Consider the following 15,179-nt stretch of genomic DNA (forward strand, 5'->3'; position numbering starts at 1 on the left):
GTCATCAAAAAAGTATATAAACTGTGTTTTGGAACTTGTAGATGCACTCTCTCCTGCTTGTGGCGCGCCCGCCATTGCAATCGCAAATAAATTACTACTTCACTGAGATCCTCGCCTGAGCCTAAGTTATTGGCTACGGAGTGTTTCTCACAACCCCTTCTACTTCTGTGCGTTGTTATTGAAAGCACATGTGTCCACCAGCACTGTGAAAGCCCTGGGCATGGAGTCCCTAAGATATGGTGACACCCATTACAAAGTAAGGGAGCAAAGCAGGATTTGAGATACCACTCCCATTGTTTTACAATATAACACATGCCTTGGCCAAAGGCATGAAGAAGATGCAGTTCCTGCAAGAAACATGTGAAGCATGAAGCAAAGCCATTTTTTTCTGGATGTTGAGGGTAAAGTGTGGACTGGCTGTGTCTTGCTATAAGGTGCCGTGCCTTGCAAGGAGGCCAGTACTCCTGGAAATGTAAATATCTGGAGAAAGTCAAGACTCCAAGATTGAATTTGAGCCAGATTCAGAAAGTATGGAGGTGGTAGAAGCCCAACCCCTCACAGAAATGCAGGAGCAGCAGGAGCTGGGAGGTGGCAGGGTGCAAATCACATGCACCTGTATCCCAAAAGAGTTAAAGGTGAGAAGGAAACAGATGTGGAATGACCTTGTGCAAGTCAGTGTTTCACAATCAGATGGGATCACAACATCAGAACTGTTTCACCAATGGCAAAAGTTAGCGCCTATGCAAAATAATAATAATAATAATAATAATAATAAAATCATTCCCCTCCACCCTTCCTCAAGTCAAGGCACTTACCTGGAAAGTGCCAAAACAGCAGAAAGGAAGGTCTGATGTGGTTCTTCCCAAATTATCTACACAGTAGCCTCTTGCCACCAGGGGGACCAACGCCTCTGTATTCCTTCAACTACAAAGCGCCAGTTTGGAGGGATTTTACCTGTGTTTGCTGTGGTGGATACTACCAGAGCTGAAGTTACTGTATTACATAAAGATATTAATGGTAAAGAACCTGCACCACAGAGCACAGAAATTAGAGAATGTAGATTGTAGAGAGCTGACCAAAGTCACACCCCCACTTGTAGTTACAGTACCAGACATGGTTACTCTCAGAAAAAAATACCAAAACTTCACAGCCATGGAAGGTGATGCTCTGGTTCCAGGAATTATGGAACCTGCAAACAGGTGTACAGGCATCTAGTCACAGGGCCTCGAATAGCCAGCATATGGCATAGAGCATATTGCTCTCCCCCCCCCCATCCATCAAGGGGGTGGTGACATGTATTCACTGCTATGGACACAGTGTCAAGGTTGTTCGCTAAACCCACCAAATATGCCAATCAACATGGCACAACTGAAGCACTAGAACAATTCATCAATACGGACCTCCTCACCAAATACATGACCAAGGAACACACTTTAGTGGACACAATATCCTAGATAGGGCTCAATGGCTAGGTAGAGATTGGATATTCCAATTTGCCTACCATCCCCAAGCTGATGGCTTGATTGAAAGAATGAACAGGATGCTGAAGGAACAATTAAAAAAAATAACCAGCACTAAAACTTTATAACATTGGAGCTTTCATCTTGCTAAATCTTTCTTCTTGTTGTTATTTTTTATTATTATTTCTCTATTGTTAAATTACCAGAATGTTCATAATCATATATGCAATGACTGTATCACAACACCTAGAGTACAAAACATGGTAACATAGATTTAGAGTTAGGGTTAGGGTTAGGGACATTAGGGTTTAAGGTTAGGATTAGAGCTAGAGTTAGGGCCATTAGGGCTGGGGCTTTTAGGGTTAGGGTTAGGGTAGGATTAGGGCCATTAAGGTTAGGGTTCAGGTTAGGTTTAGTGTTTGGGCCATTAGGGTAAGGGCAAGGGTTGGGGTTAGGGTCATTAGAGTTAGGGTTAGAGCTAGGGTTAGGGTTTAGGGTTAAGTTTAGGGTTAGTGATAGGGTTTAGCGTTTGGGTTAACGTTTATTGTTAGGGTTAGGGTTGTTAGGGTTAGGGTTGTTAGGGTTAGGGTTAAGGTTAGCGTTTATGGTTATGTTTAGGTTTAGGGTTAGATTTTGGGTTAGGCTTTAGGGTTAGTGTTAGGGTCAGGCCTCGACCTAGGGTTAGTGCTTAGGGTTAGGGTCAGGTCCCTGCCCAGGCATTGGGTCAGGGTCAGGGCCATGCCTGGTGTTAGTGTTAAGTTCAGGGGTCAGGTCCCAGCCTAGCGTTAGGCCTAGGGTCATGCCCTGGCCTAGGGTTAAGGTTAGGGTTAGGGCCAGGCCCTGCCCTAGGGTTAAGGTTAGCTCTGCCATTAGTGTTAGGGTTAGGGTCAGGGTTAATGTCTGGGTGTGGGTTAGGGTCAAGGTCCACGATAGAGTTATGGGTAGGGTTAGGGTCAGGGTTAGGGTCTTGGTCAGGGTCAGCGTTCAGGTTAGGAGCCTATTTAGTGTTACCTTCTTTCACAAGCCACGAGCACAGATGCACAGCAAAACAGGTGACCATCTTGCAAAACGCCTTGTTTTGCATTCAAACTGCATTTTCAAGTTGCGGCAACAGTTTTGAGGCCCTGAACTTCCCCTCGGTTAGGAACGGTACAGTATGTGCGAGCCTTGCTCTCGGCGGGCTCGGGCTCAATGCACATTCTGCTGGTTTTACGGCTGTCTGAGTCAGGCCTTCCTACAGGGAAGAAACATGCAGCAGTGTCCAGTGGATCCCTGTACCGCCGATACAGCATGTCAATGCACACCAACAGGCTCCAGGAGCACAGCACGGAGGGGGATGCGGGAGCTGTGCACATTTGCATTGCCCAAAAAAAGGGCATGTGTGGGAGTATCTCCATGGGGTTCGACGAGCCCTGTGGTTGGTGATAACATTGGACTCCTAACTGATGAGGCCATGAGGAATGTAAACAAGTTAGAAGAAACAAAGTGCTCTCATCATTTGCTCTCTCAAACTGTTTGTTCTCCAACCATTCAGACATGTAAGTTGCTAAATGTTTGCTGTTGTTGGACGAAGTTGTTAGCCAATGAATAGAGTGGAAAAGTTCCACTGGTAGAGCTAATGCTATAAGAAGGGAGCTTGTCCTCAATAAGGGAATTGAAGTTATTGATTCCTAAAAGAACCCTGGCCTCCATGTGGTCATTACACCACACGCATGGAGCCATTGGCAAAGCAGTGCTGCCAGAGCTCCCGAGTCTCCCAAGTCCAACACGTGGCATTGAGGGGCCCCTGCAGTACGAGAGGGTCCTGGCATGGGCGAGGTTGAAGGATGGAAGTAGTTACCTCTGCATAGACCACGTGGCCAATGTTATCATCCAGGGCGGTGCCTGACAGCAACTGTTGTGGAGAGACCTGCCTGTTTCTGGTGGTGCAGACTGGAGTTTCGAGTGGAGCCACGGCTGTCCTTGGTCTCTCAGAATCCAGGAAGTGACAGGCAGTCCCTGGGCAGCATTCTTCTTACTGGCTCCATTAAGTGGCATCTCTACAGGACTGAGATTTCCCTTGCAGAAGGATGCTCATGGATACAGGGAGCCCGGGAGGGAGCGGTGATACTAGCATTGCTCGAGTTTGCTGCTTGCCAAACGTTTGTCTTCCCAGTGCAAGCTCTAGCCTAGTTAGCATTCCCTTCTTTCCGGAGACAGGGCCACAGTTGCACAGCAAAGGAGATGACACACTTCCGAAACTAGTTGTGCTTTCAAACAGCATTATCAAATTGCGATGTGGTAAGAATTTCAAAACCCTCAGCTTTCCGCAGGTTAGGAATGGTGCAGCGTGTGTGAGCCTTTTTCTCGCCGGGCTTGGGCTCAATGTGCATTCTGCTGGTTTTGCAGACAGCCCAGCTGGGCCACCCCGCAGTGAAAGAATACACTGTGGTGTTCAAGGGACCTGAGTTGTGTTCCCCCAGCTAGCCCAAAACGGCGAAAGCAAGTTCTTCTGTGCTGAGCTGCTCCTGATGCATATGGCTCTGCAGAATCAGGTGTTTGGCAATAATCAGTCATTTTAGCTCACCTAGCTTATCTCCCACTGAAGCATGTGAGTAACGGAGGACCAGCAGTGGGGTAGGCTAATCCCACAATTCCATGTTTCCATTTTGATGAGTGTGTTTTTTAATGTGTTTTACCTTTAATGAGCGAAGGGTTACTATGGGTCAGCCTAGAATCTTCCTTCAGCTCTTTTCCTCATTCTTGCTTTCATCCCTATCTCCTTTGCTTTTGCTAGTTCAAGACTACCAGTCTCCTTGTTTTCTTCAGCTCAGGAAGGCACTCAGAGGATGCTGGTGTGCATCCAAAGGCACTCCTAGACAACCAGGGAGCACAGCAGGTCAGGAAAACCACCTGTTGCACTTCAGATGGCTCTCACCTCCAGGAAACACCAAGAGGCACTTGGAGAGCCATGTTACAAGGCAGAAGTTACTCATGGATCATTTTGGTATCTTAGAGTCTTTAGAACTGCAAAAGTAAGCAATGATTGAAAACAGGCACATTTCTGACTAGAAACCTTGCTTCTATCAAGCACTTAAATTGTTTGTTCTACTAGTACAAATGAAACGCTTATGGTCTCTCTTTTTTTTTTTTTTTTCCTGAAAAGGAGATTTTATTTTCACAGCAGTGTGTACATACAACATTTCTCAAAATACACAGATTTGAAAACAAGAGACTACATACACGTCATTGATCAGTTTGCTGTGGCTTACTAATAGCTGTAAGTTTGTTTCCAGTAAGTGGCAATACTGCATCATAGACTTCCTATGAATTGGACTGTTTGGTATAATTATGCAGTATAGTGTAGCTCATGAAAAAAAAAAAAAAAAGTACAATTTACTATTACTGTCACCTGAAGACTTTTGAACTATACATACCTTTCCTGAAGTATTTTAAATAGAAAAAATGCTATTTAAAGCAAGCGTGGCAAATCATGAACCTCAGGGAAATATTTTGAAATACCTAACAACATCCTAATTTGAGTGTTTTTTAAACACATCTTTGAATTAAGTTTCCTGAACTAATCCCAAAAGAAGCAACATAGCAGCATCTTTGTAAGTGAGGAAGCCAACTTCTCCCTTTTATTTAGAAACAGAGCAGAAACTAAGAACAACAAAAGTTGCTTACATTTCTGTTATGTTTAAAAATAAAATAGCATTACCATTTCTTTTCTAGTTTCACCACAGATTAACAGGTGTCAGAATATGCTATATATAAATATCCTAATCCATGCAGCATTTATTAATCCACTACAGAAATATTTTCAACATAAATATTTTGAAAATATAATTTCAGTATAACATTTTAGTAGAAAAAAACAGAACACCTCACCAGAAGATTCAGTTTGCAGATCGTTTTCAATGTGCTAGAGCTCTTAATGAAGCTGCTCCAATTACATCAAATAATGTTGCACATTTTGCTCCCCTGCCCCAAGAATCACAAAACAAAAAAATGGAAAACAAACAGGTTAAGAATAAATGGTGATCACTTCACGTCCACTGCCTCGGACTAGGAGAACTCTGTCCAGACCTTCTGTCAGTACTTCCAAAAACTCCATGTCTGAAGTATCATTAAGTCAAAAGATCACAGAGAAGAAGCAAAACAGCTGCTAATGACCCAAGAGGTCTGATGGACAATTAAAAAGCAAGTTCATCAGGAAGCTTTCCTGTGTCTCTCCCTTTACTGCCCAATTATGCTTGGGCACTTCCACCTGCTTACTCAGGCAGAAGAAGTGAAGACTAATTCTGTGGATTTCTACAAGAAAATGTGTTGTTCTGCCCTACTGACCTACAGAAAAGAGAAAATAGAAAATTAAAAGAAAAGTTCAACATTGAGGAATGTCTTGCATCAATTCAACTAACAAAAACTCCATGGTTGACAGTGGTAGCACTATCAACACTTGATTTTTTTCTGTGAAATCAAAATTAGACAGTGGCACAACCAAAAAAATCAAGCTTCCAATTTCAGGAACTATAGAAGCAATATAGCAGAGGATACAGTTTTCATCCCCTTTTCTGTTTTTAGGAGGTCCAGGCATATTCAGGAGAACTAGTTGAGCATGTTGTGATTTATTAAGTACCACTCCATTGAGCTTCACAGCGGTGTGCATTCTTCTTACATTCGACTGATTCCTGTACACAAACAAATCTTTTTAGATATTGCCACAATACTTATATATCTGTGCTTATAAATTAAAATGTACACATCTCATGCATTTGAATTTATAAGCATAATCTGTATGCATGTATAATAAGCTATTTTCATGGACCTCACTCATACATATTCAATATAAATTTGAGAAAATGAAATGCCTATGTTTTAAAGATTTTTTTCTTCAAAAATAAAACTTTGCCTGAATATCATTAAGTGAATTGCCAAAATGCACAACTCTTTCAATTGTCAGTTATCTTTTACAAAGATGATGCAAAAGCTTAATTTCAATGGAAATGAAATTTAGTCAAATACTGAGAATCCTGCTAATTGAACTACATAAATATGTATGGATATTTTTCAAGACATTCTAAACACTGAAGGAGCTACAAAAATACAACAGAAAGATTGCAGTATTTGTTATCATGTCCAATATAAGACTTTCCCTGTGGTCCTTAACAAGATTATCGTAAGCCCAGCAAAGAAAATTCATAAACAGCAAAGAATTTATGAGGAAATAAAATTCAAAAACACACAATAACACCCCACCCCACTCCCCATTTCCCATAAAATCATGTGAGCTCAGCTGGGCTCCCATACTGTCTTAAGTCTGCCATGTAACTAGTGGCAGGACATAGACTGTCTCTGAAGTACCTGACCAAGTCCAGACTCTTTTGAATTCCACCAACAGTAGTCAAAGTGGTAGTACAAATGCTTCAGCACTGTTTTAGCTTAGGAAAATAATGGATATGAATAGATATGAATGGATATGATCCCTTTTCCCAAAACAAAAATATTTTGTATCTCAAAATTTACAAAAGGAAATACACACTACTTTGTTCTGCTGCCACAGGCAGAACAGCACGTCATTTCAGTGGACTAACCCGATATTTAATTCTAGAATCTTCCAGCAACACAAGGCCACTATCAGATTACATAAATAAGTGCAACATTCAGAAGAGCAGACAGACACAGGTTCATTCAAACAAAGGGTGGGACAACAAAAACGGAGAAGGCTGGATGCATGTGTACTTGTGTTCCAGCACACCTTACTTAACTGCAAAGGGAACAGCTGTTAACACAAAACTATTAGAAATGGCATGTCTCAAGTCATATTTTTATCCTTAACTTTACAGGTGCAATCAGAAAAAAAGGACATTTGGCCTGAAACTTAGTGATCAGTGGAGACCAGCCTCACTAATACCAATTTTCCTCCAGAAGACAGTGACATTTCGAAAGCTAAGTTTATCAGGCTGGGGTATTTTCTGTCACAAGGGCCATCTGACCTGAGTAAGAACCAAATGTAAGCAAACCATATATGGAATAAAAGAATGCTTGAACCTCAGCTTTTCAGAAGCAGAACAGCAGCTTAAGGGGAGAAAAGAACAACTGTGAAGAGAGAGGTGTAGAACTGAAGAGGTGCATAAATACTGAATTAGAAATTTTGTTAAGCTACATATAAAATAAAGGGGAAATAGGGTAGATGTAAATTTGTGATAGAGCGGACAAGCATTCAGCAATGAAATAATGGGTCAAATTGAGCGTTCACCATGTACAACGTGAACTGAGGTTATCTAACCTCATTTCCTTTTCAAGCATTGGTCAAAATGAAATATTATATGGAACACAAAGTATGCCTTCTAGTTTTCATAAGAAGCTCAAATTGGTAAACTGACAAAATGAAGACAACACGTCTGAAAAACAACAACAAGCAAACAAACAAACAATAAAAAACACACAGAGCATCATGAGCTGGTTCCACACACGTACAAGTAGAGATGAGATGCCCCAAATGGTGCAGCAACCATTTCCACTAGTAAAGGCCACCCTTCTTACTTTGCTCTTAAGACAGGATAGTGGGTATTCAAAGGCTGTAGGTGTCTATACCACCTACCCCAGTGCTGTTTGATGCCTCCACCTAGACAGCTGCTGGAGGGTAAGGCTGCAATGCAGATTTCAGACTGCAGGAAGTGCCTAGATCTTTCTCTTGTGGCAGGCACAGAGGCTTACCTGTTTGCAGAAGTTGTACCCAGATGGAGGACCTCCTGCAGCAGGTAGCCAAGCTGCTGTCAGAAGTGAGAATCTGACTGCACAACATCAGGGAACCTAAGGAGTTAGGTGGTTCCATGTGCAGACTGCATCAGACCCACAATCAGAAACTCCCCCCACAGGAATACACAGACGAAACAATGCTCAAAACAGAAAAATTAAGCTTGTTATGGCAAGGACCATCAGAAGGAAGAGACTTCCCCCACTGCCTGATACGCCCTTGCAGAACCAGTTTACTGCTCTGGGGACTACTGAGGAAGGACCTGTCATGTCAGGGGAGACACTGGTGTTGACTGAGCCAGCTCAGTCTATTCCCAGTATAATGACCAGTCTAACCAAGAAAGAACGATGGGTGATAGTCATAGGCGACCCTCTTCTGCAGGGAATGGAAACACCCATTTGCCAACTTGACTTAACCTCAAGAGAGGTTTGTTGTATATAAGAGACTCATGCTGGGGATGTTGCCAAGAGACTACAAAGCCTTGTACAGCACACAGACTATCCACTGCTTTTATTTCATGTGGGTATCAATGACTCTGTCGAGAGCAGTCCAAGGCATATTATGAAGGGCTACAGAGCCCTTGGAGCAGCTGTAGAGGCTCTTGGAGCATAGGTGGTCATCTCTTCAATCCTTCTGGTGAGAGGAAAAGGCTTTGAAAGGAACTGGTGCTACAGACGGGGATTTGGCTGTTTAGACCATGGAACTCTGAGAAACCTGGTCTGGGGACCACTGGGGACTGATGGGGTCCATCTGTCAGAGAAAGTGAAAAGAACTGCTGTCAAGTTGTGCAGGCAGAAAATTAGAAGGGCCTAAGCCTATCTAGAACTCAGTTTGGCTAGTGCAGTGAAAGAAAAATGCTTTTATAAATACATCAAAGCAAAAGGAGAACTAAGGAGAAACTCCATCCTTTGTTGGAAGTGAGGGGAAACATAGTGATGGAAGATTGAAGATAAAGCTGAGGTACTCAATGGTCTTTTTGCCTCAGTCTTTACTTAGTAAGACCTATTGTTCTCAGTGTACTCAGTCCCCTGAGTTGGAAGATGGTGACAGGGAGTGAGATGAAGCCCCTATAATCCAATGGGAAGCTGTACGTGACCTCCCCCATGTTTTGAATGCTCATAAGTCTACAGGGCTGGACAGGATCCATCAAAGAGTACTGAAGAAGCAAGAAGAAGTCCTCACACAGCCAATTTCAATAGTTTACCAGCCCTCCTGGCTAACCAGGAAGGTCCCAGATGACTGGAGATTAGCCAATATAATTGCAATCTACAAGAAGGACAGGAAGGAGAATCCAGGGAATTACAGACCTGTCAGTCTGACCTCAGTACCAGGAAGGTTATGTCATCTTGAATGTCATCACACATTCTGTGATCAGATCCAGCCAGCGAGTCCTGCTGCCTGACTAACTTGGTCTCCTTCTGAGAAGACAACCTGCTTATTAGGTGAGCGAAAGACTGTGGATGCTGTCTACATGGATTTTAGTGAAGCATGTGACACTTGCCCACAATATCCTCCTGGAAAATCCAGCTGCTTATGGCTTGGACAATTATATGGCTCAATGGCTGAAGAACTGTCTGAATGGCAGGCTCAGAGTCGCAGTGAATGGAGTTCAATTCACTTGATAGCTGGTCACCAGCAGTGTTCCCCAGGGCTCAATACTGGGGCCAGTTTTGTTTAACATTTTGCTAAAAATGATCTGGATGAGATCAAGTGGACCTTCAGTATGTTTGTTGACAGTACCAAGTAAGGTGGGACTGTTAATCCGCTTGAGAGTAGGAAGGCTCTGCAGGAGGATCTGGATAGGGCAGATCAATGGACAGAGTCTAATTGCATCATATTCAGCAAGGTTAAATGCCAGGTACTGCACTTAGGTCATAATAATCCCTTTCCACAGTACAGGGTTGGGGAAGAGTAGCTGGAAAGTTGCTCATCTGAAAAGGACCTGCAGGTGCTGCAACAACCAGCTGAACATTATCTGACAGTGTGCCCAGGTGGCCAACAAGGCTGATTGGCATCCTGTCCTGTATCAGAAATAGTATGACCAGAAGGACTAGCAAAGTGGCTGTCACAGATGAGACTGCACTCTGAATGCCATGCTCATTTATGGGCCTCTCACCACAAGAGAAATATTGAGTTGCTCATGTGTGCAGAGATGAACAACAAAACTGGTGAAGGGACTAGAAGACGTGACTTAAGAGGAGTGGCTGTGGGAACTGGGATTGTTTAGGCTGGAGGACAAGAGGCTGAAGGGAGACATAATCACTCTTTAAAATTACCTGAAAGTAGGTTGTCAGTCTCTTTTCTCAGATGGCAGTGACAGGGTGCAAGGAAACTGTCTCAAATTGAACCAGGGGAGGTTTAGATTGGATTTTAGGAAGAATTTCTTCACAGAGAGGATGGTCAAGTGTTGGAATGCATTGCGCCTAGGGAAGTGGTGGTTTTTCCATCCCTGGAGGTATTTAAGAGACGTGTGGATCTGACACTAAGAAATACAGTTTATCAATGGAACTCAGTAGGCCAGGCTGACAGTTTAACTTGATGATATCAAAGGTCTTTTCCAATGTAAATGATTCTTTGATTCTACTCTATGATTTTTGTATGCTAGTGCCGTACCCAATCTATTATCTGAACTCACTGTAGTTCTATACATGGATAGTGTGAGGCAGAACTGGCATTTGATGGAATGTGATAGCTCTTTGTGATATAACTACGTGGACAAAAAGAATGGAACTTATCATGGTGGGGGCTATTTTTCCAGACCAGATTTATATATAGATAGATATTTTATTTATTATTTTAATCTGGGGGAGAATAGTACTGTCATATTTTGCATTCTTCTAGAAACTAAAGTACTTGCTCTGTGACTTACATTGAAGGGAAAGTTGATGATATTTAGAAGAAAACATTAACAGGTAATGAAGAAAACTATTTTTCAGTGATAAATGCTAAAACACAGCATAGAAAACAATGAACAAAACAACATACAAACTGCAAATCATGATTTAGGAACATGCAGACAGTATACACCACCACAAGAACCAGGGAACACAACCAAAATTGCTTAAGTGAAATGAAATTTAGAGACTTACAGATTTCCCCATTCTCTACATGGAAGGGAAGCAAACACATAAAAAATTATTTTTATGCTATCAGGTACATGTTAATTCAACAATAGCAATGCATTGTACAGGCACACCAAGTTCAAACTATAATTTCCACCTTGATCATATACAGTAGTTTTAAAATAATAATACCTAAAGTCTACACCTTGTACAATTCTAAAGAAACAGGAAATCTTTCCAACATTTAAAAGAAAAAAAAATGTCTAAGAATTAGAGCACCTGTTTTTTGTTCTGAGCTCCAGAGGTTGAGCAGGATGTTTGGAATTTGCAAAAGGCAAATTCTTTCCAAAAAGCCTAGAGCAAATCCACAAAACGTTTTAGGCTTTTAAGAAAGTACCCCTAGAATTAGTTCCTAAATCTGACTGTAAGTCCTAGATTTAAGATATGTTTCCTCTAGACATTAAATTTCCCTTGCCATCCACAGTTTTGATTTGAGCATGGGCAGAAAATAGACCAGACCATGCTTAGCATTCCTTTCCTTCCAGAACTCAGGAAATGCGTGTATGCACTTGAATCATGAAACAAGAAGGAAGCAAATAAGCCGATATCCTACTTTCATCAGTTTCATGGGTCTACTATATCAGGCCTGACAGTAGCTCTTATTGAGTGAGTGAGTTATATTTTAAAAGACATTAAGAGATAAAGCATAGTTTCACCAGGAAATACTGAATATATCAAGACACACATATAAAGCGATATAGAATTTGTGCTTATATACTCATTTTAGAGGAAGAAGACCTAATAATTAAAAAAAAAAAATCAAATCTTTTTCCAGATATTTAGTTTATCTGAATCTTTGTACTTCAACCACCCCAACAAAACACAGTAAATATAAGGGAAATGATATGCAGTAAATAGGAAGAAGAGAGGAAAACGGAAGTTATCATTAAGCATTTAACATTTGTGCTTTCTGGTACAATCTATAAGCTGAAAGTCTTAAAGACTGTCATACTTGAGATTCATCTACAACATTATGAATATTTTTATATGTAGATTAACAATATTCATTACTTTTTAAATATTATATTCATTATATTTTTATATGTGTATTAACAATGTCCATTACAGACATTCCACCCAGCCTGTCTCACAAAGATGGCATTTAATTGAAGTGCATGGAAAGACCATGTTTGTACTCAACTTTAAATAAACCTGAATATCTTAAACACAAACAAACTAACAAACAAAACTATTCAACAGCAACAAACCAAACCAACCAACCAAAATTCACACAACAAAACAAGAAAACCCTACTCCCAAAACACAGATAATACAAACTCCAACTATCACACGTGTACTTACGGCTTCATGTTGAAAATATCTTTAAAACCAGACACATTGGTGTCTTTGTTTTTATGCTTTTCAGCTACAAACTTTTCTTTGGTCCAGGTCATTTGCACTTTTTCTGGCACAGAAGTAGCCGCACTTGCTTTGACAGCCGGAGTTGAGTGCGAGGCTGTGTTTCTGTCATGGATCAGTTGAGCCTGGAGACAGACAGGCAGACAGATAGACACACACACACAAAAGAAACCAAACCAAACTTCAGCCAAATGATCATTTGTAGATTATAGATTATTAATACCTTGAAATTGAACTTCACTGAAGTACAGCAAAAGAAAAAAACAGAAAAAGCCACCTTATTTTGTGAACAAATATCAGAAAGTGTTTTGGCATTGTCATGAAATGAAACTGCTTGTAAAAATCTAGTTATCTGTTTATATTTGCAGGATTACTTTTGGGCTGGGACATGATTCCTGTAATGAACTAAAGTGAATTTGAATCCAACCCGAGGTTAATCTGTATTAATACCAGGGGCTTATGACAGTGAGCAACATGTAGGACAGTGATCTCATTCTTCCTCAGGTTTCTATCAGATAAATTGTTATTTTTAATTTGCTCTGACAATGTTGTAATCACCGCACTTGAAAGATTTTATGTGCCTTCATCTGAACTACCAGCATGACCATTACACTTCTAAAACCACAACATTGGATTTTAGAGTTTCCATGATTGAAGTGAAGGCCAGCTATGTTCCATTTTGATGGAAGGAGCATAGATTATCTCTGCACGCAAATGCATTTTACATAACAAAAGCCAATCACAGTATTACCATGGAAGAGCCTTGTCTTCTGTTCTAAAAGCAGTAACTCAATAAATCAAACCTTTAAGAATATAATGCTATTCCTTTATGTATAAACACTTCTGAGATCTCCATTTCCCACTCCCCTTTGTCCTCTTGAGGAAAAAAAATAGAATATTTAATTCTTGTTTACTTTCCATCACAATACATTGTCCATAAGCTTTTGTATTTCCATCAAAAGTATCCCAAGTACAGTACCTTAGACTCTTATGATTGTAAATAAATAGGTATCGGTGGAAGGATGATTGTTTTAGTGGTTTTTGTTTGCTTGCTTCCTTGTTTTTAAAGTTTTAACAGTTAGGAACCATCTTCAGATTCATTTCTAGTTCAGTTTGCAATAGTGGCACTAAGTGTTGCAATGGGAAAGACCTATATAGCCAGTACTATGTCCAGCCACCTCCTCCTCTCCATAGTCATTAGTCATCAGTGCCTGTACATCTTGGCCAATGGACTGTAGACTAGAGTAGCTTTTTCTTCTGATTGAGCCTCGAGACTCACCAGTGATGCTCTGAATCTGGGACAAAAAGGTTACCAATGACAAAAATAGTCTAAAGAAAAAGAACAGACGATTGTATTATTCAAAATAAAAAATGTCTTAATTTAAAGAGATGAGATTTGGTATCATAGGTTATTATACACTTGGTCTGTTTTCACAGATGCGCCACTTGTTTATATATGTATATATTGTGAAGTTCTGTACCTAACTGCTACCAGTTTCAAAAAAAGTCTCTTTACAGAGATTTGTTAAATCATGAAATGAATTGAAACATTATGGGAACCTCAAATACATGTTCATGAGGGTCATATCCCTTCCTATGTGTGATGATTCAGATGAATTGATTTCATTCAGTCACAATCACAAGTATGGACAAAACGTGAGCAGATGAGAAAGCTGCTTTCCAGTTCTAAATGTAGATTAATTCCCCAGGGGTTTACAAACTATAACGGTGCTCCTCATCTACGTTTCCACATTTCTGTCAATCTTACAATCTATACAAGATTACTTATGTGGAACAACCCAATAGTGTTGGGATGGATGAATGCCATATGAAAACTCTAACAAAATTGCTGCCTGCCCCAACAGTTAGAACTAACCAGAGGAAAAAGCCAACCATAACAAAACAGATCAGCAAGGAAGTGAATCTATCTCTATATTTTTTTTCCATATCACAGAATGTTAGGGATTGGAAGGGACCTTGAAAGATCATCTAGTCCAATCCCCCAATATTTGCAGAATTATTGACAAAGTCAAGTAAATAAATGTTTAGCAGATGCACCTAAATCTGCAGATCTTATTCTTTGCAGGCATATATTGTAATTATGCTTGAACAAGAGCAAACCAACCAACTTCACCAAAAGGAAAAGGAAAAGAAAATGAAAAAGGAAAAAGGAAAAGTAAAAGGAAAAGAAGAAGAAGAAGAAAAAGAAGAAGGAAAAGGAAAAGAAGAAAAAGAAGAAGAAGAAGAAGAAGAAGAAGAAGAAGAAGAAGAAGAAAAGTAAAAAGAAAAAGAAAAAAGAAAAAGAAAAAGAAAAGAAAAAGAAAAAAAAAGAAAGAAAAAGAAAAAGAAAGGAAAAAGAAAGGAAAAAGAAAGGAAAAAGGAAAAAGAAAGGAAAAAGAAAGGAAAAAGAAAGGAAAAAGAAAGGAAAAAGAAAGGAAAAAGAAAGGAAAAAGAAAGGAAAAAGAAAGGAAAAAGAAGAGAAAGAAAGAGAAAGAAAGA

At 40.3% G+C, this 15,179-nt stretch overlaps 1 protein-coding gene across 1 annotated transcript in view; it reads right to left on the reverse strand.

The window, feature by feature from the left end:
- Nucleotides 1-4,580: 4,580 nt before the first annotated feature.
- LOC118161167 (solute carrier family 12 member 7-like) overlaps nucleotides 4,581-15,179 on the reverse strand; it is a 65,932-nt gene continuing 55,333 nt past the window's right edge. The window contains exons 14-18 of the mRNA XM_035316237.1: nucleotides 13,859-13,975; nucleotides 12,624-12,805; nucleotides 11,289-11,303; nucleotides 5,997-6,130; nucleotides 4,581-5,558 (exon numbers count right to left, since the gene is read on the reverse strand). Coding sequence (XP_035172128.1) covers nucleotides 5,467-5,558; nucleotides 5,997-6,130; nucleotides 11,289-11,303; nucleotides 12,624-12,805; nucleotides 13,859-13,975 — 540 coding nt within the window. The 3' untranslated portion in view covers nucleotides 4,581-5,466. The remainder of the gene's footprint in view (nucleotides 5,559-5,996; nucleotides 6,131-11,288; nucleotides 11,304-12,623; nucleotides 12,806-13,858; nucleotides 13,976-15,179) is intronic.

Source organism: Oxyura jamaicensis, chromosome 2, assembly GCF_011077185.1.
Source record: "Oxyura jamaicensis isolate SHBP4307 breed ruddy duck chromosome 2, BPBGC_Ojam_1.0, whole genome shotgun sequence".
NCBI classification, from domain to species: domain Eukaryota; kingdom Metazoa; phylum Chordata; class Aves; order Anseriformes; family Anatidae; genus Oxyura; species Oxyura jamaicensis.